This window comes from Sebastes umbrosus, chromosome 17 (genome assembly GCF_015220745.1).
Source record: "Sebastes umbrosus isolate fSebUmb1 chromosome 17, fSebUmb1.pri, whole genome shotgun sequence".
NCBI classification, from domain to species: domain Eukaryota; kingdom Metazoa; phylum Chordata; class Actinopteri; order Perciformes; family Sebastidae; genus Sebastes; species Sebastes umbrosus.
In genome coordinates this window covers 12,218,248-12,244,088 of record NC_051285.1, presented here as the reverse complement: position 1 = coordinate 12,244,088, position 25,841 = coordinate 12,218,248, and the positions used below count along the sequence as shown (strand labels likewise).

Here is a 25,841-nt window from a genome sequence, read left to right as displayed (position 1 = left end):
TGTGGTGCTGCAGAGATGTCCCGGCCTACACCAAGGCCTATTGAAAGAGGCTGGGACACGGGTCTTGGGGTATGGGGTATAACACATGCGCAGTGTAACTGGAGCTGAGTTGCAATTGGCTCAATTTTGGCGAGTGCCGACCAGATTTTACTGCGCATGTTTTTGTACCCCAAAGATATGATGCGTTGATGAAGCGTGACATTTCTTCTTTTCACCCTCGTTGGCCTACACATCATATTCTACAGACTTAGGAAAACATCTTTGTTTGTTACAGATCCCTGCAAAAATCAGACCATAATCATTTTAATGTTTTTCAACGAAAATTCGAATATTTATTTAAAAATGATAATTTCCTCTAATATTGCAAATCATATCAAAATTGTACTATAAGTAACAGCTTAAAATGTTAACGCTACCAGGAACAGCTGGAAGCCTCACTTTGCACCCAAACAAATTGCTACAATAAGTAATATAGCATATTATGTATTCTTGAGGTAAGAAAAATATCACCTTTGTTCTCCTTAGGATTTTAAGTGAAAGATGTTCTTTGCCTTGATGCTGAATATCAGTCCTCTTGTTAGTAACAGTGAAACCCTGCAAAGTGAACCCTGATGCCCAGGGAGACATAACAGGGATGTACTTGTCATTTTAACTTTTTCTTGTCTTGTGTTTCACTTTGTTCATGCATTAAAAAAAAATCTCAGGCACAACAGTACTGTCTCTTTTTGCATTCATTGACTTATCAGTGTTGGAGCATCTGATTCGCTCAGAGACATCATGACTTTTCTGCCATCTAGCATCCAGCTGTGGTACTGTAGTGTTTATAAAATGTACTTTTTAGTCTTTTTCGAAGATGTAGCTAAAGGTCTTATTGATAATTATTGGTTGTAATCTGCAACCTCACCGCTAGATGCCGCCAAATCCTACACACTGTTCCTTTAAGTTTCTAACAGGCCCATCGACCAGGAGCAGGTCCTGTCAACAGATTGTATATAAAGATAGACGTCGCGTCTCGACTTACTCCCACTGTACAGAGGAGAATCCAAAATATCCTGGATACGGGAGATGCCAACTTGAGATTTTGACGTCATTTGGCGCCAGAGTCTGCGCAGTAGTGATCGAGCGGTGCAGCCGCAGTATCGAGGTCACTCGTCTGAACCAATCGCGAGCCGAGCACGGCCATAGCTTGTCAGCGAGAGAGACTCACAGCTGCCAATCATGACGTCTAACCCCATTTTTATAGCATCAAATAACTAAATAAAACCAAATTTATTAGAAAAATAACACTTGAACATACATCAGCATGATAAGAACCACCTAAAATGACAGAAACCATCTTTGGGAAAAAGTTATTTGACGTTTACTTTGACTTTTTAGTTTGTCTCATGTCCCATCCACTAACATGGAGGAGGCGGGATTTATGCCCTACACTGCAGCCAGCCATCAGGGGGCAATCCAGATGTTTTCGCCTCACTTTTGGGGAGCTGTCATGTCGTCCATATTTCTATACAGTCTATGGTCCTGTCTTTGTCCACGGACATTCATGGCACTGTGGATATGTGTTTGTTTTGTACCTGACATTGAAAGCATTTCTATCTGGTGCTTTAACGGGTATTGAATTGGCAACATGCTCAGTTTCTCCTCAGTCCAACATCTTAACGGCGCCCGAAGACCTTCACTCTGTGGCTCACAGTCTGAGATGAACACCTCTCACTTGCTTCTTTACTTCAGTCTGTGCTCAAATGCAGTAATGACTCCTGTTGGTCAGATTAAGCCTTTTTCTCTTTGCTCTCTTTAGGAAAAGTCTGTCTCAAGGCACCCATGGTTTCTTTTACCAGATCGTCTCTGTGTGTAATGTAACGCTGCCGCCTGTTGACCCTGTACAGCTCCAACCTCTTCTCCTCAGCCTGGGGGTCCTCCAGCACTCCCTCCCACCTCAGGCTCTCACTGGCCTGGGCATTGAGCTCTCCACCACCACTGAGTTTGATGGTCGCTGTCAGCAGGGGCGTGGAATCCTTGGGGTGTTTTTTGCTCCCCTTGCCGCTGCCAGTGAGCCGCTTTCTGTCCTTCTTACTGGGAGCTCTGAGCTTGGGCAGCTGGGCTCTAGGCTGGCCTGGACTCTGTGGGGGCAGCAGGGACACAGGCGAGGTCTCAGGGGGCAAAGATACAGCCGGAGGTGTCTCTGTAGGGGGGCAACATAAACATGTAGGCTCATGCACACTGCCAAACAAAGCAGAGGGTTTAGATTACTAATGACTCCCTCTGGAGTTCAAACCTGTAGGGATCCTCTACCTACCACCACCACATGATCCTTATACTTGTGTTTACATTGTGTACAGTTACAGTGACCTTGGTTTGAACTGCGAAGGTAATGACACATCAGGATCAGTTCAAATTATTGTTTTTCCAACTCCAACTTTGTTCAGTCGATGTTCCTTAACTCTGTAGTATGATTAATTATAAATGCATGCTGTGAGAGGGATTTGGGGGGGTTTATCATTATGTGTATTAATATGTATTTCATGGTCTGCTTATGATCTGTTTTTAATAAAGAATTTGGCACAATAATTTGACTTTCTTTACTGTAACAAAGCTTCAAGTCCCAAATCTATTTTTCAATCCTCCATTTTTGTGAGGGGCATGCATGAGGATGCAGATCCCCATATCTCTGTCAACTCTAAAATAAAATGAAATACAATTAAATACAATTAAATACCATTAAATCAAATTAAATACAATTAAATAAAATAAATAAATAAATTCTACTTCCTTTACTATACTTCAGTATAAAACACAAAAAAAGAATAAATACACCATTAAAGATAATATTCCTGCATTCAATTTTTTACTTTTACAGACCATTAAAATGTCCTTTTGCAGGCTCTGAAAAGTAAAATCATTAATTTTGAAGAATCATCCCTTTTTTTATTGCTAATTATTGTCGATACCTCGGCAGATTGGTACTTGAGTTGGCCATGCTGTTGGGTATTTTAAACCTGTTCAAGCATCATGTTATTTATGAGTTGTACAGTACTTTTTGCATGTATGATAGGGATATAAACAACAATATTTCTCTGAAAGTATAAATGGAAATACTTGGAAGAAGTGCCATTTAGGACAACTAATTATTATTTTCATCATTGGTAAATCTGTTGATTATTTCTTGATCAATCAATGAACCTCTCAGTTTTTAAAATGTCAGGAAATAATGGAAAATCACAGGTTTAGTTCCAAATGTCAAAATAATTCAATTGATAATAATAATTATTATCTGTCCTGCAGACCGTCCTCCTTTATGGTAGGTACTTGAGTAAAATATATTTAACATTTCACCAGCGGTGGCTGTAACTGGTGCCTTTACTCAAGCACTGTACTTTTAAAACTATGAGTAAAGTTATAATGCTTTTATACTATATTACTGGGGGACAAAGGAGGACGGTCTGCAAGACAGATAATAATGCAGACAGTGCACTTTCATAGACTAAGCTACTGGAGTTACCCTGCACTATATTCACTTTTTAACAGTTTCTTCTGCACTATATTCACTTTTTACAGTGTCTTCTGCACTATATTCACTTTTTAAAAGTTTCTTCTGCACTATATTCACTTTTTACAGTGTCTTCTGCACTATATTCACTTTTTAAAAGTTTCTTCTGCACTATATTCACTTTTTACAGTGTCTTCTGCACTATATTCACTTTTTAAAAGTTTCTTCTGCACTATATTCACTTTTTTTAATAGTCCTGTATCACAGCTGTTACCCTGCCCTTCAGGTTTAACAGTTTTCTTCATCTCCTTGTATTTTTATATCTGGTATATTTTGTTGTACTTTGCACTACTAACTTTTTTACTAACATGTTTTGCACTATGGAACTGTGATGCTGGAAACTTGAATTTCCCTCGGGATTAATAAAGTAACTATCTATCTATCTATCTATTTATCTATCTACTATTTTGAATGCCAGACTTTTACTTCTATATGCTATATGTTATTTTTTTACATATAGGTGTGTACTTGTACTGAAGTAATGGATCTAAAGGTGTATTTACCTGAACTCTCTGGAGGAGTGGTGGAGGAGGCTGGAGTGGCTTTTTTTCTTTTCTTCTTCTTGTTCTTGTTCTTTTTCTTGTCAGAGGTCCTGGATGGCTGCAGCAGCTTACACTGTTTGTCTTCTGGCATGGTGTACTGTATAGTCTGATGAACAGGTCTGTTTACTCACAAGAAGCAGGGCTGTTACAGTAGAGTATGGACAGCTTTATTCCCGGGGAGAAGCTGCTTTATTATCCGTGGTTTCACACTTTTTATGGTTGCACAAAAAGGGCAGCATGAAGTGGTAAAATGCTGGATACTACATTGCTAAACTACCTTTGAGAGCATTTCCACACGCTTCTCCGCCGTGTTGCCCGGTGACGCATCTCCATGACAACAGGACCCACCTCCTCAAAATATGAAGATTTACATCCGGGTAACTCTCACTTTTACATCCGGGTAACTCTCACTTTTACATCCGGGTAACTCTCACTTTTCTTAAGAGTTTTACAAATCTCTGAGGGTGTTTTTTTTTTTTGTTTTTTTTTTAAATAAAACTGTATTTGTTCTGGTAAATAAAGTAAGTATACAAAGGTTGTGAATGTCCTGACTAACTCTTCAGACAAATAAACTTTAATAAACTTTATTTATATTGCACTTTTCTAAACAAGGTTACAAAGTGCTTTTCAGAAAAAACCCGGAAAAAAAAACAATAAATCAGCAAAGAATAAAATACAATCAACAGAGGGATCATAAAAAACAAGAAACATCTGGGGGAAAATACAATTTAGAAAGCAAAATAAAAAGGCCAGAGAGGGATGATAAAAGCCAGCATCATATTAATCACTCAAAAACGCTTTCCTATAAAAGAACGTTTTTAAGATAAGATAAGATATTCCTTTATTAGTCCCGCAGTGGGGACATTTGCAGTGTACAGCAGCATTGGGGATAGTGCAAAAAACAAGATGCATCAGCTAACACAGTAAAAAAAGAAGGAAGTATAAAAATAGGAGCAGTATATACAGCATTGACAATAAACAGACTATTAACAAAATTGCACAAGTGGAAAATGATATTGCACAGTGAGAATGAATGAATGAATGAAATTCCACCTTTTAGAAGGGACTTAAAAGATGGTAATGAAGTAGCGAGTCTGATTTCAATAGGCAGAGTGTTCCATAGTCGGGGGGCTCTAACCGCAAAGGCCCGGTCACCTTTGGTCACAAGCCGAGATCTGGGAACAACCAGCAGAGCTGCATCCGCTGATCTAAGGGAACGCCCAGGCACGTAGGGGGTCAATAGATCCTTGATGTAATTTGGGACAAGGCCGTTTAATGCTTTAAAAGTGATCATTCAAATTTTAAAATCAATTCTGAACGTAACGTGCAGCCAGTGTAAATTGGCAAGCACAGACAGAAGTCTAGTTCAGATTAAATGTTTAGAGACGGATAAAAGCAAACACAAGACCACGTTAGATCGGAAGCCGCTTTACAAACTATAGCAATGGTTAGTCTGTACGAATTTCTGCACTTTTAGGAAAGATGGCCTAACAGGTTGAGCAAATACCTAATTTGGACACAATAACAGCAACATCCTTTGTGGTATACAATGCAGGGACATTGCCTATTATCCATCCCCGCTGTATATCAGGTCAAAGTAAAGACTTGACCCCGACGTGATTTGAACACGCAACCTTCTGATCTGGAGTCAGACGCGCTACCGTTGCGCCACGAGGTCCTGTGCAAATAATAAAATCAGGACCGATCATTACCCTTTTTGGTGCCCTAGGTGACATCCAGATTTGGATAGCCTTCTTAATTCAATTTAATTCAATTCAATTCATTTTATTTTTGTATAGCGTCAAATCACAACAGAAGTTATCTCAAGACGCTTTATATATAGAGCAGGTCTTAGACCGTACACCATAGTTTAGAGACCCAACAAGATCCACCAAGCGCGCTGTGGCCAGGAAAAACTCCCCGATTACTGGGAAGAAACCTGGGGCAGAACCGGGCTCAGGGCGGGCGGCCATCTGCCGAGACCGGCTGGGGGGATAGATAGATAGATAGAGAGAGAGTGAGAGAGAGAGAGAGAGAGAGAGAGAGAAATGCACACATCACAATGGTTTTAAGACAAAATTTAAAAGGTCCGATATTATGCTCATTTTCAGGTTCATACTTGTATTTTGAGTTTCTACTAGAACATGTTTACATGCTGCCATTTAAAAAAAATCCTTTCTTTTTCCTCATACTGTCGGCCTGAATATGCCTGTATTTACCCTCTGTCTGAAATGCTCCATTTTAGCGTATTTTGACGGAATTGCAACAGAATTGCGTTGCTTGGCAACAGCTTGGGTCCATGTGTACTTCCTGTCAGCTGATGACATTCACATACACCGCAACCAGGAATAAACTGGGACACATTTAGAATGTTTACATTTAAAATTGTGTAAAGGGTCTAAATATTGTATATTTGTGACATCACGAATGGGCAGAAATCCTGACAGCTTGTTTCAAATGCAGAGTTTTTGAATACGGGCTGTGTGTATTTCCCTGTGGATTGAGTGTTTCGATACTTTCACAGTATTTATATAGGACTTAAGCCTGCATTATAATAGAAAAACATGAAAATCTCACTTTTTTATAATATGGGACCTTTAAGATTTGTATTTTCATAAATAACTGTATTTATTATAATATAAATAAACAATGGGTCCCTGATATTGTTATCACGAGGGATCACCTCACTTCCCAACATTGGACGCTTGATCGGCTGCCACTAGACACAAGGCACCTGATTGGACGAACACTTTCCCTCATGGGCTGCTACTCACAGCTTTCAAACCGGAACCAACATGACGGCTCGTTTGGAAACTTTCTTCTCTTATATCACGAAAATAGTTCACCGGTGTGTGTTTCTGAAAACATTTTACGTGATAAGAAAGCCATGCAGTTGCTTTATTTTGGATCGACAACGTTTAGTTTAAATATTTCTTGGGAGTTGCCAGAGGCGGCAAGTCGCGTCGGATGCCCTTGATTTGCATAAAGTAGCCTGCACCTCAACTTAAGGCAAATAAGAAGCGGGCGATGTGATGGTCTGTCTTTCGAAACGCGCCTTTACGCTACCAGAATACATTGCTTGGCTGCTTACATAAATGATGAATGGGAAGCGTGGATATTTATTTTTTTTATTATTATTATTTTTTTTTTTAGAGGGCAACCAGCACCCCCCAGAAGGTGGCGCCCTAGGTGAGCACCTATATGGCCTATGCCTTAAGCCGGCCTGGTCACAATAACCACACGTAAACACTTTTACTCACTTTTAATCACATTTAAACCTGCAATAGCTGATTCTTTGGCCACTTGGGTGCAGTAAAAACAAACTGTAAAAGCAATAGTGACCTACCGTAACCTATTAACTGTTGCCTATTTACAGATCCATCAGATACAGAACAAATTGAGCATACATTTGGAGTCATGTTTCTGGCCACCTGATGAATTTAAGTTCGATATTCCCTCTCCTTTTCGCTCTATTCTGGTCCACCAGCTCCAGAGGCAAATATCTGGCTGCTAAATGCTCCACTACGTTTACCAGCTAGTTCCTGACTGTGTCTGTCTGATATTTAGTGCTGAGCAGGTAGTGAATTGTGTGTTTTTAGAGCTGTCTTCTGCAGCTGAAAGCGACACTATGAGAGCAGTGAGAGTGAACCAAAACAGTAAAGTTTTCGGCCAGAAAACCAAAAACAAGCTGAAACTCACAAGAAGAGAGCTGAGGACAACTGTAAAGTCGGGTGATAAATAATCTTGGTTAGTCACTACGAGCGACCCTTTTTGGCATACACGTAGTCACATGATCCATTGTTAATATAAAAATATTGATTATAGCAGCTTTAAAGGCAATTTCATGGCATACAGTATATACCACCCTCATTTTTAGAAAGTATTGCTAAACCTTGTACTGTTGACGGACTGTTTAATCTCTTTATTATTAGGAATTAGTATCTTTGTTTTTGTATCAAAAGAAAAAAAAACATATCTGCACTGATTTGTTGAAGGGGAAGAAAGGCTATGTGCTAACGTGTGTTACTGATGTTCAAGGAACTTAATGCTATTTGTGAAACCATGTCCTTTTAAATCGCTGCATGGGGATTTTATATGTCGCCTCTGACAACATGCACAGCACGTAGCCTGGTATTTCCCGGGGAGTTTCCATCCTATTCCTGTCCCATAGAATCCAGTCCCCCACTGGTTCCTCAGCAATAAGTCACATGCATGTACACACAGAAACAACATTAATATATCTGGCCCTTTGAAGCAGAAACCCTTTTAAAGAATTAAACTCAATGTAACCTTTCTAATAATTACTAGGCTACTAAAGTTGGATGATCTGCTCTGTATGCTATTAAAACATACACCCACCAGTGCTACGAATAGTCTCAATCTCTAAGCTCAAACAAGTCGGTCCTGCTTCTGCATTTCCTCCCCACATATCTGAGCTCTTCCCGTAAGAACTACAGGAAGAAAAACCATGATGCTGAGTCAGAGAGGAACGTCACATTCGCAGCAGTGACAAAGTCCACAATGAGATGCACATGCGATTTTGATTCATTTTGAGCAGATTATTTCCTGTAAATATTGCAACAAAAAAAAAATTCCCTGTTATTCCTAGGAACTTTTAATACAATTCTCTGTATAATGTTTTTTTTTTTAACAATCAGTCACACTTAGTTGGCCTCTTCAGTGTTTTCTTCTCCGCTTGGCCAATAACTGCATACTTTTCTAATGTAGGCTGTTTAGCAGAGAGGGTCTTGTGTTCAGGTCTCCACTGTCCCCTTATCCTGTTTATATCTTAAATAATAATCCAAACTTTAAAAATAACAATTTCATTTAGTTTTCTTCACAGAAGGCAATGAAATACTGAGATAAAAGACAACTGTATATTTAAAAAAAAAAAAAATTAGTCCTACACTCCTTAAAATCATAAGGCCTCGCGACCCCCCGTGAAGCTTTGGCGACCCCTAATGGGGGGCGGGACCCCCAGGTTGGGAACCAGTGTCCTAACCAACTATTTGACTGGTGAGCTCTTAAAAAAAGGTTCACAAACATGTACACAGCAGGCTATGTGAAAAAGTAAAGGGCACATTTTTATAGGCAACAAGCTATATGCATACAAAACAACACTGAGTGATATGATGATTTGTCTTTCCTTTATTTTCAATACTGAGCCTACATAATGTTGCCTATTAGAGCTATAAGGATGATCACTGATTCATAATGACTTCCACCTCCACAAGTACCTAAAAATGACATAGTGGTTGAATCAGAAGGCAATGAAGGTTAGTGAAAATGGATTGACGAATTAGCATCCACAGCCGTCAGACTGGTGGTTTCCACTAAATCATATTCAAAATCTCATATATTCTTTGAGAAATAAATAGTAGTAAAGTAGTTACAAAACAGGCAGAGGAAGGAGAATGACACAGCAGCTTTGGTCTCGTGAGGATTTGCTGTGTGTGCTCAGTGTGTCAGGTGACAGTAAAGAAGCAGCTTCTCAAACTGCAGCAAACCTTAAAGCTGCAGAGTGACAAGCTGCACGTTCACAGAGAAGAGAGAGAGACAGAACAAAGGAGACCGGCCTCACAGTCTTTGCTGCGTGACTGTCTGTGTGCATCAGTGTTAAGAGGGTAAAACGTCCATCTTGACCTGCTGATGTCTCTGGAGGCCGTTCGCAGACTCGCAACGCAATGTTTGTGCGGTTAGTTGCAGGTTCAAACTGAAACCTTAACGCAGAAAACTCATCCTGAATCTTTTAAATGTTGACAATTCATGATTTTAATTCTCCCTGAGAAGAAGTCAGAAGCAGAGTAGCATTTAAGCTGCACATGTAATATCTAACATGGATGTTGACCAGGTCATCCAGGTTTGTGAACATGGCTAGATAAATATGGTGGGGGGCCCCCGGAGCTCACATAAACACATGCAAAAATAAATTAAACCAACACGTTCTCAGCCAAACTCATCAAATATCGCCGCTTTGTCACACCTCTTGGCCTCACGTCCCGGGCCTCATGCCCCGTGGCCTCTGGCCCTATGGACTCACTTTAGGTTTAGGCAACAAAACTACATGGTTGGTTTTAAAACTACTACGTTTGTACAGTGAAAATGACTGTTGTGAACACAGGACACAAACGAACAGCTGATTGTAACGTGACGCACGGGACACAAACAGCGGTCACCTGGAAGACAGTCTTGTGTTTGTTGGACCCATCTACCTTCCACCCGCCCTTATTATGTCTTTTTGCTCTTTAAACTACATCGCTGCAATCCCGGCGCATTTTCTCGGAGCGTTTACTGTTGCCGCGGATGGGTCTACATTGTTGTTAATGGAATGCCCGGTGCGTTTCATAGCGGCGCTAAGGGGTGCCTTGTGCGGCGGTATCAAATGCTGACGGCCGTGACAAAGCCTCTGTATTTGATGCCCTGGGAATGAGAACGGGCTGATTAAACACATCAATTCAAAAGCACAAAACTGAAATAATGAAAGCCTTAAAACTAGGTTTTGGCACAGAGGGTGTACGACGGTTGAAGTGGCCATAATGAAAAAATGGAGACACACCATATGCACATTTAACAAAAGGCAAGGCAAGGCAAGGCAGCTTTATTTGTATAGCACATTTCAACAACAGGGCAATTCAAAGTGCTTTACAGAAACATTCAAGAACATTGCGACAAAATGCAAAAGAACATTAAGAAATAATTAAAACAGTTATAAAAACATAAAAACATTAAAACATTAAAACATTAAAGATTAGAAAATAAAAACAAGCTAAAAATAAAAGCTAGGATAGAAGCTAAAATTGCATAAAACTCAAAAGAGTAAAAGTTATAGTGCAGTGTCAGAATAAAAGGCACCTGCAAACAGGAAAGTTTTAAGCTTTGTTTTAAAAGAAGTGAGAGTTGGAGCGGTCCTGCAGGTTTCTGGGAGCTTGTTCCAGATATTTGGTGCATAAAAACTGAATGCTGCTTCTGCATGTTTAGTTCTGACTCTGGGGACACTAAGCAGACCTGATCCAGATGACCTGAGAGGTCTGGATGGTTCATAACACAGCAGAAAATCAGAAATGTATTTTGGCCCTAAACCATTTAGTGCTTTGTAAACCAGCAGCAGTATTTTGAAATCAATTCTCTGAGAGACAGGCAGCCAGTGTAGAGACTTCAGAACTGGACTGATGTGATCCACTTTCTTGGTCTTAGTGAGGACTCTAGCAGCAGCGTTCTGAATCAGCTGCAGCTGTCTGATCGATTTTTTAGGAAGACCGGTAAAGACGCCGTTACAGTAGTCAAGTCGGCTGAAGATAAATGCATGGACTAGTTTTTCCAAATCCTGCTGAGACATCAGTCCTCTAATTCTTCTTATATTCTTCAGGTGATAGAAGGCTGTCTTTGTAATTGTCTTAATATGGCTGTTAAAGCTCAGGTCTGAGTCCATGACTACACCAAGGTTTCTGGCTTGGTCTGAGCTTTTTAACATCACAGATTGTAGGTGAGCACTAACCTTTAATCTTTCTTTTTTGGCTCCAAAAACTATGACCTCAGTTTTGTCTTTGTTCAGCTGAAGAAAATTCTGGCACATCCAATTATTGACTTGTTCAATGCACTCACTCAGTGCTTGTATTGGACTGTAGTCTCCTGGTGATAGAGTTATGTAAATTTGTGTGTCGTCTGCATAGTTATGGTAATTTATTTTGTTGTTCTCAAAAATCTGACCCAGTGGGAGCATGTAGATGTTAAACAAAAGAGGCCCCAAGATGGAGCCTTGGGGAACTCCGCATGTGATTTTGTTCAGCTCAGATTTGCAATTACCTATAGACACAAAGAAGTCCCTGTCTTTTAGGTAGGATTTAAACCAGCTGAGTGCTATGCCAGAAATACCCACCCAGTTTTCCAGTCGGTCTAGTAATATATTATGGTCAACTGTGTCGAATGCAGCACTGAGATCCAGTAAAACTAAAACCGTAGTTCTACAACTGTCTGTGTTCAATCGGATGTCATTGAAGACCTTAACAAGAGCAGTCTCAGTGCTGTGGTTTCGTCGAAAACCTGACTGGAAGACATCAAAAGAGTTGTTTAGTGCCAGAAAGCTATTTAATTTTTGAAAAACTGTTTTTTCAATTATTTTAGACAAGAATGGAAGATTTGATATCGGTCTGTAATTATTTACTACTGATGAGTCCAGATTGTTCTTTTTGAGGAGTGGTTTGATGACAGCAGTTTTCAGGGCCTGTGGGAAGACTCCTGAAACAAGAGATGCATTAACAATCTGTAAAAGCTCTGAGACCATACAATCTGATACTTTTTTGAAAAGGCCTGTTGGCAGAATGTCAAGGCAGCATGAGGAGGATTTTATATGTTGTATGATTTCCTCCAGGTATGTCTGATTTATTGGATAAAACTGTATCATGGTATTTGCGCCAGGTTTAAGTGGACGCAGGGGAAACAAACATCCTGTACCTGCTATGGAGGAAGTGACTGCTTGTCTGATTTTGAGAATTTTTTCTGTAAAAAAGGAAGCAAATTCATTGCAGGCCCTGGTGGATAAAAGTTCAGAGGCTACTGACACAGGAGGGTTTGTTAGCCTGTCGACAGTAGCAAACAGGGCACGTGCATTGTTATTGTTTTTGGTGATGATGTCAGAGAAGAAGGACCACCTTGCATTTTTCAGTTCTGAATTATAAATGCAAAGTCTCTCTTTATAGATATCATAATGAACTTGTAGATTTGTTTTCCGCCACTGGCGTTCAGCTTTTCGACACTCTCTTTTTTCATTTCTTACCAACATGGTATTTCTCCATGGAGATTTTTTCTTACCAGAGACAATCTTCACCGTGGTGGGTGCAATGGTACCAATAACATTTGTCATTTTAGAATTGAAATTATCTACAAGCTCATTGACAGAGGTCAAGGGGAGGGTGGGTGTGGAAGAGAAAGCCTGAACAAATTGATCACTGGTATTTTCAGTGATATACCTTTTTGTGATTACCTCTGTCTGATAATTTCTGTGCACAGGAAGAGTACTCTCAAAGAATACACATGAATGATCAGACAGAGCAACATCCATCACTACAACCTTGGAAATGTTCAGGCCCTTTGATATGATTAAGTCCAAAGTGTGTCCCCTATTGTGTGTGGGCTCTGTCACATGCTGACTCATTCCATAGTTATCAAGAACCTGGCACAGTTCTTTGGCCCCTCTGTCCTGTTGGTTGTCAACATGGATGTTAAAATCACCAACAATGACTACACAGTCAAAGTCAACACAAATTACAGACAGCAGTTCAGTAAAATCATCAAAAAAGTTTGCACAGTATTTAGGTGGCCTGTAGATATTGAGAAACAAAGCTCGAGAAGAGGAGTTCAGCTGAAGAGCGACATATTCAAAAGAAGCAAAATGTCCATAAGATATCTGTTTGCATTGGAGAGAATCATTAAACAGTATGGCAACTCAACCTCCTTTCTTATGCATTCTAGCTTCGCTCATAAAACTAAAGTTGGGAGGAGTTGACTCGATAAGAACAGCTGCACTGTTATTTTGGTCTAACCAAGTTTCAGTTAAAAACATAAAATCAAGCTTGTGCTCAATAATAAAATCATTGATTAAAAAACTTTTTCCTGCCAAAGACCTGACGTTTAACAGGGCTAGCTTTAATGTGCTAGAAGCATTATTATTATTTTTTGGGACATGGTTTGGCTGGCAAGGAATCAATGCTAAATTTGATAAATTAGCACAATCAGTAAAAATCTTCCTGTTTCTTCGCAGATTCACCATTCTTTTTCTACTACTTATTAGAACTGAGATAGAAGAAGCTCTCATCACACAGGGCCCCAGCTTATCCTGGAAACAGTCACGTGTATCATTAGCCTTGAAGCCTGGACCCAGCACATATCAATCTGTGCTTGCAACATTTTGTAAAGGAACATCCTTATCAGGCTGCGGAGACAGAGGCTGATTCCATTGTGGAGGGGATGGAGGTGGTAGGTGTCGTGCTTGTGGAGATAGTGCCAAAGTTGTTCGAGGTCGACCTCGTGGGGGGATCATGGGAGAGAAAATGGGTGTAGGGCGGGGAGTAAGTTTAGTTCCAGCATTGACCAGCTCCTTCATGTGGTCAGTGAACTCCAAGAGGGGGGAGGAGGGAGAAAGGGTGATAAGCGAGGATGAGGACGCCTCCTCTTGTCTCTGCTGTATCCCAGGGCTGGCTTGTGGTGGGGGGTGAAATGATTCTCCTTGAGGTCCCCCGGCACATTGTGTTGTGTCTTCCTCCAGTGGTGATTCCTCTTGTCTCGTGAGAAGCTTTAATTAACTAATTAAACCACATTAAAGAGGTAACTGAATGTCAAAGTACGGGTGTGGAAATCAGCTTTAATTAACTAATTAAACCAAATTAAAGAGGTAACTGAATGTTAAAGTAGGGGTGTGGAAATCAGCGGTAGTGTGGGTGATGCATGCGTGAAGAATGTGAGAGGGTGAGTGTTGTAACGTGCATGAAAGCAAAACAAATGAGTGAGTTATTTGGCCAAACTTAAAGCTTCAGTAGGCAGAATATTTTTGGCTTCATTGGGCAAAAATTCCATAATAACCTTTCAGCATATTGTAATTCAAGTGCTCTGAGAGAAAACTAGACTTCTGTACCTCCTCATGGCTCTGCTCTCCCATGACGGGAGACTTTGACCAATCACAGGTCATTTCAGAGAGTGCGTTCCTATTGGCTGTGCTCCGGATGGGGGGCTTGGTATTTCCTCAACTGATCTCGACATGGCTGCCGGGTCACCATCTTTCTCATTTTACAGCTAAACAGTGCACTACAAGATGTTTCTGAAAACATCTAAGGTGAGAAATAGGCATTACAGTAACAGGATATTGATTCATATTTGATCAGCGCTGCCTAGTTTGACCGTTTGATCGGAGTTCACGAGTGATTGACAGCTGCTCAGAGACAGCAAGGCTCCAGCTTGGCTCTGATCGGTTGTTTTCCTCCGATCTGTGAAATCTCGCAGATGCCATTAGGAGCACCGGAGGACACAGAGGCACATGACTTTTTTTTTAGATTACCTGTCTCATTCACTACTGTCAGGATATAGTGACCGTTTTATAAAAATAACTTTTTAAAATCATAGATGCTCCATTTCTACCCAGTGCAGCTTTAATGTACTGAACTGTTTCTCGTTTTAAACTGTAACTTCTTACACGTATAAATCAATCTGGGTCGGTGTCCCATGCACGATCGCGTATGGCTACGCTGTTCAGACTCAGACTCCAACACAAACTACACGGAAGCACCAAAACCGCAGAGTTATATCTAGTGAAGCCCGTCTTGCAAAACAGTGTTGGCCGCGGTCAGAGGACGCGGGGGAGTACGTAGCTTTGGTCTCCAGGGCCGGAGTCTCTGCTGTACTCTGCTTCGCTGCCTTCCTGCTTGCCTTCACTCACACAGCACGCTCGTTCTCACTCGTTCTTGCTAGTTCTCGCTCGCTCAGCTCGCCCTGCGGCCGCGGCCGCGGCCGGGAGGCTGAAGCAGGAAAAGCCAACACGAGGATCAGCACTGACTCATGGAGAGACCTGTGGCGGTACTGAGTTCCCCAGACTTTAGTTGTTCAGTCAGAAGACTGAAAAACAGTTCCCATCCACATAATTATATAAAATAAAATGCCTTGTTAATAATAATAATGAACAAATGCCTCTTCAATAATGAACAAATGCCTCTATATTAACAAACAATTAAGGAAACTGAAATATTGGTTTGTGTTTTTCCTTTTACCCTCCTTTAAAGTTTTCCCAAATAAAATACACTAAAAGAAATGGGTATAAAGGGTTTCATTGAAAATCAACAAATGAATAGAATACAAAAATACAGCCTACAGGCGTTAGGCTATTGTAAGGCAAGCCAGATCGTTGCACAAATAGTACCTAATCGTCCCAGTGCAGGTAACCCAATTGGTTGGCACTTAACTTGTTTCCCCAACTAGGAGAGTCAACACTCTCAACAAACAAAACACAAAGATCACAGAATCCCAAAAGGGCCCAAAACAGACCAGAGTTTCTGATAAAGCTGATAACACATGTTGCATTGAGTGAAGGAGAGATCAGAATGACACTGGGTGTGCAGTTTCCCTCCTCTTTTAAGCCCTACAGAAAGGGCGTCGTTACACCCTGATTGGCCAAGAGGGGAATGCACCAAGCTGCTCTCAACTATCATTTAAGAGCCAGTCCCCACACCCTGCGCAACAGGTGAACTGAATAACCCTCTAATCACTCAGCAACTCAACCAAAAAAACACCAGGGAAAAGGGAAACAACAGCAAGCACCAGAGAATTGGCAGCTGCCACACACCTTCTTCTGGTCAGCTAACATTACTGCCAAGCAGGTGAAATACAGTATAGAGTGATATTGTGGTTTTAGCTGACTTGTGTCGCCTCACTGTTTTGACGGATGCTCGCTCACATTCAGGTGTCGCTTTGCACACGGGCGAGCGCGAGCAACAGGACGCTGACTTTCGTTGACTTAACGGCCACAGGTGTCGCTGTTACAACCAATTTCTGATTCTTACAAACAGTCCCTTTAAAAGTTTATAAATGACCCATATATTCATAATAAAAACCTGTTCATATAGACAGACACATTACCATGTTTACCATATTTGAGATGTTTGTGATACTATATTCTATAGCGTTTCTTTTCAAAACCTCACTATCCTGCAGTTTCTTCATCTCATAAACTATTTTTTTTCAAGATACTTTAAGTGAAAACCTTAAAAGACAGACAGACACGTCCTGCTGCTGCTAATAAATAAAAACTCTTTTCTCTTTGTGATTATTATTATTATTATTATTATTAACAGGTTAATCTGCCTGCTGCTGCACGCACAGCGTGCACGCGTCAGATCCGTGCAGATCCTGACGTCCGCCGCTTCTCGTGGCTTCTACGTCATCACGCAGCCAGCTGATCGGAGTGGGAAGCCGGGTGTGTGTAGAGAGAGAGAGAGAGAGAGAGAGAGAGGGAGAGAGAGAGAGAGAAAGAGAGAGAGAGAGGGGGAGGACTGGGGCAGGAGAGTTTCTGTAAAAGGGGCTGAAGTCCTGCTGCTGCGTCCTCCACTGCTGCTGCTGCTGCTAAGAAAAGTAGTCCTCCTCCACCTCCAGATATATAAATGCTGCCAAACCGTTTTATATCACGGATGTAAAACAAACAGACAACGACACACCCAGCTGGTGAAGGTGTCCAGGACTCCGCCGGAGCCGGAGCAGCAGTGTGGGCGAGGCAGCCTGAACTCCGCTGGAGCTGGAGACCTCCAGATGGGTCAGTCAGGCCGAGCAAAGGAGCGACCCGGCCGGCCGGCGGTCATCAAGGTGGGGCGTGTTACTGGCTGTGAGTCTGTCTGTCTGTCTGTCTGTGTGTGTGTGTTTCTGCTGGCTAAACGCTTCTTCCTGTCAGCCTGATTTAGCCCGTGGCGGCTTGATGACCCAGTTTAAGCCTTTACCCAGCCTTTAACATTATTCCAAGTTAAATTCACCTCTCCAAAGGTCTGCTTTCTGCAGCTTTCTGCACAATCTAGGCGTCGTCAGATTTCATGTTATAGGAGTTCTGGCTTGAAGGCCTGTCTGTGTGTGTGTCACATATCATATCCATGTCCAGGCCCACTGACACCAGAGGAGCTGATATGAATTATTATGGGCAACCATATAGAAATCTGACCACAACCTCCACCAGCTCCCTGCAAAACATGTAATCAACATTTAGATGGTTGACACAGTATGGAGTATCTGCACATTGCAGGATGATATAGCAGCTAAATGATGCTTGGAAGTGTGCTAAAAAAAAGTCAGAATTATGTCTAAATGAACACAGAAGGGGACAGAAAAGCCAGCAAAAATGTACACAGACAGCGTGTTATCAGTGTCTTATTACATTATATTTAAAACCTATTAAGTGTAATGACTAGTACATTTTAGAAAATCAGGAAACTTGTGCTCCAGCCTCCATTAATTTAGTCATTTGTAAGCACTTAACTGTCAAATGTTGTATTATAAGCTATAGGGAGACGTGAAATCTGCATTTATTTAATCCAAATGGGTTTAAAAGTGTCAGCCCCTTCAAAATTTGCTGAGTTCATAACAGGCCAAGGAAAAAGCCTGTGCTCAAGTAGGGGATAGGTGAAAATCAGGAAGATGACTGGGGCTGAGTCGCTTCTCAGAAATGCAGTGACACCAGAACTCATCTGGCAATATCTTTCTTCAGATTAAAGATATAAACACAATTATATTACAGGACCAGTAAAACATTCCTAAAGCATGTGACGTAACAAAGTATTTAGGCCTCCATGTCCTCCTCAACTAATTTATATGCTATACTTTATAGTCTTTTACGCTTCTGCATAAAACATTTTAAAAGCAAAGTGCAGTCATGTATAGTATAAGTAGTGTTTCTCTGGGATAACGTTAGGAGGGGAAAGCTTGCTGTAGTGTATATCGATGGTCTTACATAATTGTACAGCCAGAGTTCAGTGTGCCGGTAGGAATGCGCAATAGGCTGTGTCACGAGCTGCATTTGTGCCATTGCACACCCTGGAGCGTGACATAAGCCGCCCTGTCAATGAGGATCACATGGCAATGACAGGGTGTCTGTTAAAAAGCGACTCATCTTGACTTACGTGTGCTGTTTGCCCTGCATCCAGGCAAAAAAAAAAGCAGTGCTGGGGTTTATTGCCTACATTTGCAGAAGTGAAGCCATCTTGCTCAACTTGGGTTACACCCTTCATTCCTATTGCGTGCCTTGTCAAGGGAGGATGGGGCAAGAAGGGATGTGTTATGTAGGTTTCATTTAGAAGAAAAAAAAATCCAGTTCTTTCAAACAAAATGGCACGGACTGCCTGAGGACAGGCTTATAGGCCTCATACCGCACATTACCATCTCCCAGATGTCATGAATTCAGAATGGCATTCAGCTATTCCTCTTAGCAAGTAAAACATCCCACGCCCTTTATTTTGTACTAATCTCAGGGTTAAAGTCAGATAGCCTTTAAAGTCCTGCAAACAGCGAGCAGCAGAGCATAAGAAGAGGCTCTCTGCACTATGATCAGTGTGTTGCCAAAGCCACCGCCCTTTCCCTGTCTTTGTCCCAATTCCCAGTCTGAAATGATCAGTCTATATTGCAGACTACAATCTGGGGCAGTAAACGCTCTCCAACTGGGCCACACCCACAGCGGAGGAATGCACCTGGAGTGATATATGTAAAACATTTAATTATCTTCCACAGAGCTGTAGCAGCAGTATGCAAATGCTGTTAACGCTTGTCATTTCATGTGCTTTTTTTTTTTAGCAATTCTTCACATATTTTCATGCGCAGTTTCATCGCTGAGGTATCGTATCTCGTCACGTCATGTGGGATTCTCGCACAACGGCACGACCCCAAGTATGAAAATGTCCAATGAGTGGGCTCGTAGCATGGGGAGACTCTCCGTCTTAACTTAACGCCCTTTTTTTATTTTCTGTTCAACAGAAGTGCTGCTTCTACCTGTTCGCATCGCATCCGTCTTTTATTATTCATCTTTTTCTGTAATATTCAAGCTCTGTAGATGAATAAATCTGCTCTTGCACTTGCAGCTAAGGCTCAATAATGTCAATAATTCCTCTTTGCGTTGCACATTCACACCCTCCTGTTTGCACACCGTCGTACCTATTTCTCTCTGACACGCACATCCTGCCCGCTCAGCTCCTCCGCGTCTTTCCTCTTTTCTTATCCTCCCTGTTGTGGCAGAGAATGCACGTCCCAGATAAGCTCAGTCTTTTGTGTATTAGACTGTGTGTTATCTCTTTTTACACCGTCGCCCCATGTATAAAAGCCTGTCTCAAGGCCTTCCACACTGGCTGTCATGTGGCTCAGTCTGACTCCCTCGCTCGGATAAAGCCAGAGAAAGAAAGAGAAGGAGGTAGAAAAAGGCAGAGGGGAGGTGAGGGTGAACCTGACAGTGAAGCCACGTCTGCCTCGTCCGGTGCAGACCAGATGTAGACGAGTAGATAGAGAGGAGGTGAAGGATAGAGGCATGGAAAAGGAGGAGTGGAAGAGACTGTGCGAGCCCACAGCAGCCGGATGGAATTTCTAACATACGCAGCAGGAATGTCAGGAATGCAGGACAGTCTGATCTGACCAAGAGAGAGAGAGAGAGGGTGGAGAGGACAGACGAATCAGGAAAAAGAAGAAGAGATATGGGAAAGAGTGGCACAGCAAAAGAGTCGGGGGCTCAACACACTACCCGTCATTGTGAACATAAAGATACAGAGTCACTGTTTGTGGAAGGAGTGGCACGCTATGGAACAAATAACTTATTCAGCTGCAGTTTGAGGTTGTGGCAGCCATAGTTATGACTGTCAGCGGTCCTGTGTGTGGCCCGAGGACTTGTACTGTACGTCCTCCTCCCTGACTTCATTCAGACCACCACTGGCAGTGTGCAGGCCTGTGTGGGGGAGGATGACGGTGGTTCACTTTATGATACCTTCTTTTGCTAAAGATCCACTTTTTTTTTTCTCGCAATGCACACTACAAAAGAAACTGTGAGTTCCAATACCCGTAGTACCATACTGTTTAGTGTGCCAGAAAAACATTTAGTATGTCCCAATACTTAGTATGTCAAAAGCAGCGTGCCAAAAATACCAGGATGTCCTACTACATCCGGTCACATTTTGCCGTATGCAAGCCATGGATGTATAAAGAGAACTGGATACAGCGTTGTAGACGGGCATGAGAGTTGATCAGTGGCGCATGAAGCCAAAATGGCTCGACTGCTCTATGGGCCCGATGCATTACACAGCAAATAACAATCCTTCCAACGGGAGCTACTTGGTATGCAGATCTATCCGTTTTAATTCTGCAAGATATCTTCTTTGACCTAGCACCCATCCTATCGGACACTGGTGTGTGTGTGTGTCTTATTGTTTCTTATTCGACATCAGCATTTGGCTCTTATTACCGCTGTGCGTCAGTAGCAAGCTCTCAGGAAGGACTCCGGGCTTTGAAGCAAATTTTCGTAGTGGCCAAACGTCGGTACTACAACTTCTGTGTCCGTCACGTGATGCCATTTGGCCCAAAAATACTTTTTCCCATAGACTTAAATTGGGAAAAAGACGTTTGTAACTCAGCGGATTTGAGGTAAGTCAACTTCCCAGTATGAACACTTTAATAGCCCTTATTTAAATAATTAGGTCCTAAATACTGTAAAATGCATTAATAGCCGAATCCAGAGTTATTTCCCTTCCTCCGTTCATGTGAATGAGACCCAGACATAGGGCTGGGAGGCGGGGTTAAAGGAAACGCTACTGCGCCTTCTCTATGGGCCCAATGGATGCGTAGGATCGCAGGATGATCCGGGTACTTTATCACTCAGCAGTTGAACCATTTTGGCTTCGTGCTCCACTGATCAACTCTCAATAGTAATGAGCGTGCGCCCGCCTCCAACGCTGTAGTGTATAGCAACAGCCTCACAGAGGCGCTAGCGTGGCTACAGCCTCTCTTTAATCTTGTTTCCTGATGGTCAGCAGCGGTACTGCAGCAATTAAAAATCCTCCATTCCCTTCACATACTACACATCACATTATGAATTTTAATATTTGTAAAACTTTTCAAAAAGTCAAGACTTACCTACCCTTACCTACTACGAGACACTATAATACACATGTGCAGCGGGCCACAAAAAGTGGAAGCAAACCAGGAAGAGACAAACCCTTTGCCATACTCACCAGTGAGTAACTTCGAGAAAGCGGCTCAAAGTGCGTGGCACCAGCCAAGCTTAAGTGCCAATGTACGTTGCCTTTTTAAATAAACAAACTTAACTATTTACAAAAGATAAGCATGGGGTGTGGAGGTCGGCTGCTTCACTAGTGTAAAGCAGCAAAAATGTGAAACAAACCAAATACTAGGGATGTAGGAGAGAGTGCAGGCTGGCTTCAACAGGCCTGGTCGACGTACCAGCACACTGGGCTAACATAACGAACATAACGAGCCTCAGCTGGGACTCCTTGAAGAGAGGCGAGGTGAAATCCTGCAGGCAGAGCAGAAGGGACGGAACAACAACTTTCATTGGAATTAATGGGCGCAATTTTTTAGTCCAGTAATCGGTTACACGACTCACTAATTAAAAACATAAACACTTGATTGTAGAAAATTTGAGACCTTGAAAACAAGTGTAAACGGCCCAGTATTTCTTGAAGTGGTTTTAAAAAAGATAAGAGTAGTAGATTTGACTGTGGATGTTTTTTTTTCAGTGCGTCACAAGTCTGAACAGGCCTCCGCATGCTTACTCACACTGACGTTTGTCATGTAAATACATTTGCCAGGAGGTGGAAGAAAATCTAATTAGTGTTTTTCCATGTACAACCTGTGTATTTTCCATAGTGATGAGTTATATGTCTGAATAGAAAATGACTCTCTGTCCTCTCAGAATGATTCTGAAAGTAAAATCCAAATGATTTGTGCCTGCAGCGGTGTCTGTGAAATGTTCATAAGTCTTGTTGCCCCCACCCCCCCCCCCCCCCACCTCCCCCTGCTGTGCACAGTCTACCAGCCGTGGGACACTCAAATACCTGAGATTATTCTGGTTCTCCTTACTGCAGGAATGCACTGCATGTGTTACTCATCGTCAACCAGATGAAGTGGAGCACGTCCTCAATATCTCAAGATCACCACAAGATTACATTCTTTTGAAGGCAAGAAGAGCACAGGCCTGCTTTAGCTTTTGGTTGTGGTCACTTTTTAAACTTTTAGCCGGCCTATGTTTAATCTCACTCTGCACGTTTTATTTATTTTTCACATGCGGTTATCAGGGAACTGTTTCAGCTCCAACAATATATAGATGCTTTAATTTAGACACAATTCATCTTACATATATTTAATTATCGTTTTGATGTGAACGTCACGTTCAGTTGGAGAAAGCTGCCTGTCTAAAACAGAACTAAACACACCCCCAAACTTCAGATTAAGCTGCTAGAAACTAGCTCATCTATAGCTACTAGTAGCTATTCTACTTTTTTCACATGTAAACTTAGTCAGACTTTATGCATAGTGTGTTTTGGACCATTTAGCATCTTCAACATGTAGACAACATAAATCAGGTACAGGTTTTCTCTCTGGGAAACACCCAAACATTCACTTTATTAATTAGGACTTCAAAACCAAATAGGCCTTATGACTTCTGCAAGGAGTCCAAGATCTCTGCTTTCATGTAGAGGCTGTCTACTCCTCTTCATCGCCTCTCGCTCATGCTTTGTAACCACGGTAACTGAAATAAAAAAAAAGAGGCCGGCCTGTGATTTTGAGCATCATAACTAAGAAAATATCTAAGAATTTCTTGCTGGCACTGTCTTAACGTGCAGAGGCAGAGCCGAGCAGCTGATGCGTGTATCCCTCCTGGTAATCTGAGGCATGATCTTGTGTGCATCTCCCCAGTCGTTCTTACGTATCAGCTCATTTCACCCACTTACTCACAGCTGATCGCACACTCTGTGGCTCGACTGCACCCACTTACTGTACGTGTGTGACTGGCTGCAGGCCACCTCATACCCACGCTACCGGAGCAGGGAGTTTAAAGGGGAAGTTAAAACAATCTCTTCTTCTCTTTCCGCAGGAGTATGTGCACCTAAAGCAGACAAAAGGAAGGAGAAGGACTGAGCGGGCTGTCCGTCACTCCAGGCTGTCTGGTTTGAACTCTCACGCTCTCTGGCTGACTCCCAGCGCTCCCTCACCCTTAGCCCAAAATGGCTGACACACAGCAGTTCTTCACTGGCAAGCTTTATGTTCCTGTACACATGCTAAAGCTGCCAGCTGAAGAACTGCTCTGGTCAGCCCTGCCCCGGATGACTCAAGAAGAGGAAGCGGATGGGGGTTGCTGGGAAGAAGACTGAGGAAGGCGGTGTTTCACACGCTCAGTCAGACTGGACTTTATAACCACCATTGTTTATAATCCTGTTTTTAATCACGTGTAATGTATATTTTACTTTAGGTAATACAGAATGTTTAGTTGTGATCGTTTTCTCACTTTCTCCCTGCTTACATTTTGCCTATGATGTGTCTATTTTTTCTTACAATAAAGAACAAAATATTTTCTCAGACTTCAGGCTTATTGTTGTGGACAAAACTACACACTGAACAATAAAACGCATTCCAGCACCGAAGGCTCTCTTGTCCAAAAATAACCACACAAAGAGGAACACAATAGATTTACGTGTCAAACTGTGTCACACTCATCCCTTTTAACTTTCAAGTCTCTGGTGATCCCACTAAAGGGGAGCAAGAAGGATCAGAGTAAATTGAGATGCTCTTTAAATGTAAAACTGTCCTCAGATCTGCAACAACTTGTGAAAGTGGTATTTGTTCTCACATTAAGAAGTCAACAAGCTGACATTTAGTCAGGACTGTATGAATCCATTTAGAGTGTTGTTGCATATAAGATGTGAATTAACCAGAGGGTGAAAATGTCCGTCAGGGAATAAATGCATCACTGACTGCTTCAATGGAACTTATTGGATGTAAAATAATCTTTATAACTGACTAATATTCATTTCTTAGTTTATTTGGCATCCGCAGCAGGTTAATTTAATACCTTTAGCTGAATTGGTTTAATAAAAGAAGCATTTTGTATCAATCCTGTGTCGTCAATCAGTTTATAAAATCATATAAAACCCTATCATCATATTTGTCAAATGAAATGCTTGTAATTTTCGAGTGCATTCAGCATTGTTTTTACAGATCTGATTGAGCTTTGTTGGTTTGCACTGCCAAGAAAAAAACATATCAGACAACTGAATAGATAATAGATATGAATATTTATCTTACACTTATTATTGGGACATTATGGTCAGATATCTGTAAATTAAGGAAAATAATCTGAAACTGGAGGGTTGCTGCACTTTTAAACCTACAAACTTCAGGGTCTTTTGTGCAGCTTCCCCAAAATCACCACTAGATGGCGTGATAATCTGCAAAATTAAAGTTGAAACATGGTTGAGGGTGTCATCGAGCCTTGTTTCACTGAAGAATAGTGAGGGAAATAAAGTCAGACTGGATTATTTCCACCTAATATGGATGATTGGGATTTAATCATCATTAATGAAACGTTGCCTTATCCATATGTTAAAAGTATATCCAAGTGATTAATGACCAAATTAACATTATGATGTCGTGGATGAAAGGACTAAAAATGTAATGTTCAAATATCTCTGATTGGAAGTGGTGGAATAAAGTATTCAGGTTTTATTTTACTTAAAAGTAAAAGTACATAAATATTATGAGCAAAATTAAGTATCAAAAGTGTTCATTAGAATGTCCTATTGAGTGCTATATTACTTTCATTAATTTAGCAAATGCTTTTGTCATATTTTATATATTATTATATTATTGTATTATTATTGCTGATGCATTAATCTACTTCATATACTGTTGGGAAATTAATCTGCAATCATGCCTCAGATTTTCCAGAGGTGGAATGTAACTAAGTATGTTTACTCAAGCACAAATCTGAGGTACTTCTATTATATTACAAGTACTTATATTATAAGTATTTGAGTATTTCCTTTTTATGCAACTTTATATTCATACTCCAAAACATTTAAGAGGAAAATATTGGACTTTTTACAACACTACATTTAGTTACTAGTTGCTTTAGAGATATATTTTACAAAATGAGTCTATATGTATCTGTACGACGTGTTGTTGAATTTTAAACGACCCAATTGTGTATTATGTTAAAATTTGCCCCACCTTCACCAGCTACAACA

General features: G+C 41.3%; 1 protein-coding gene, 1 long non-coding RNA gene and 1 other non-coding gene across 3 annotated transcripts; 1 reads left to right on the top strand and 2 right to left on the bottom strand.

Moving 5' to 3' along the window:
• Positions 1-1,695: 1,695 nt before the first annotated feature.
• On the bottom strand, positions 1,696-4,422 carry c17h17orf97 (chromosome 17 C17orf97 homolog). Its single transcript, XM_037748354.1, has 2 exons — positions 4,051-4,422; positions 1,696-2,182 (listed from the first exon to the last, which is right to left on the bottom strand). The coding sequence occupies exons 1-2, from the start codon at positions 4,178-4,180 to the stop codon at positions 1,770-1,772; spliced, it is 543 nt and encodes a 180-aa protein (XP_037604282.1). The 5' UTR covers positions 4,181-4,422; the 3' UTR covers positions 1,696-1,769.
• Positions 4,423-5,695: 1,273 nt separating this feature from the next.
• On the bottom strand, positions 5,696-5,767 carry trnaw-cca. The gene has a single exon. It is a non-coding gene; the product is annotated as a tRNA-Trp (tRNA).
• Positions 5,768-17,079: 11,312 nt separating this feature from the next.
• On the top strand, positions 17,080-24,176 carry LOC119475173. The gene is made up of 2 exons (XR_005203729.1): positions 17,080-17,427; positions 23,693-24,176. It is a non-coding gene; the product is annotated as an uncharacterized LOC119475173 (long non-coding RNA).
• Positions 24,177-25,841: the final 1,665 nt, after the last annotated feature.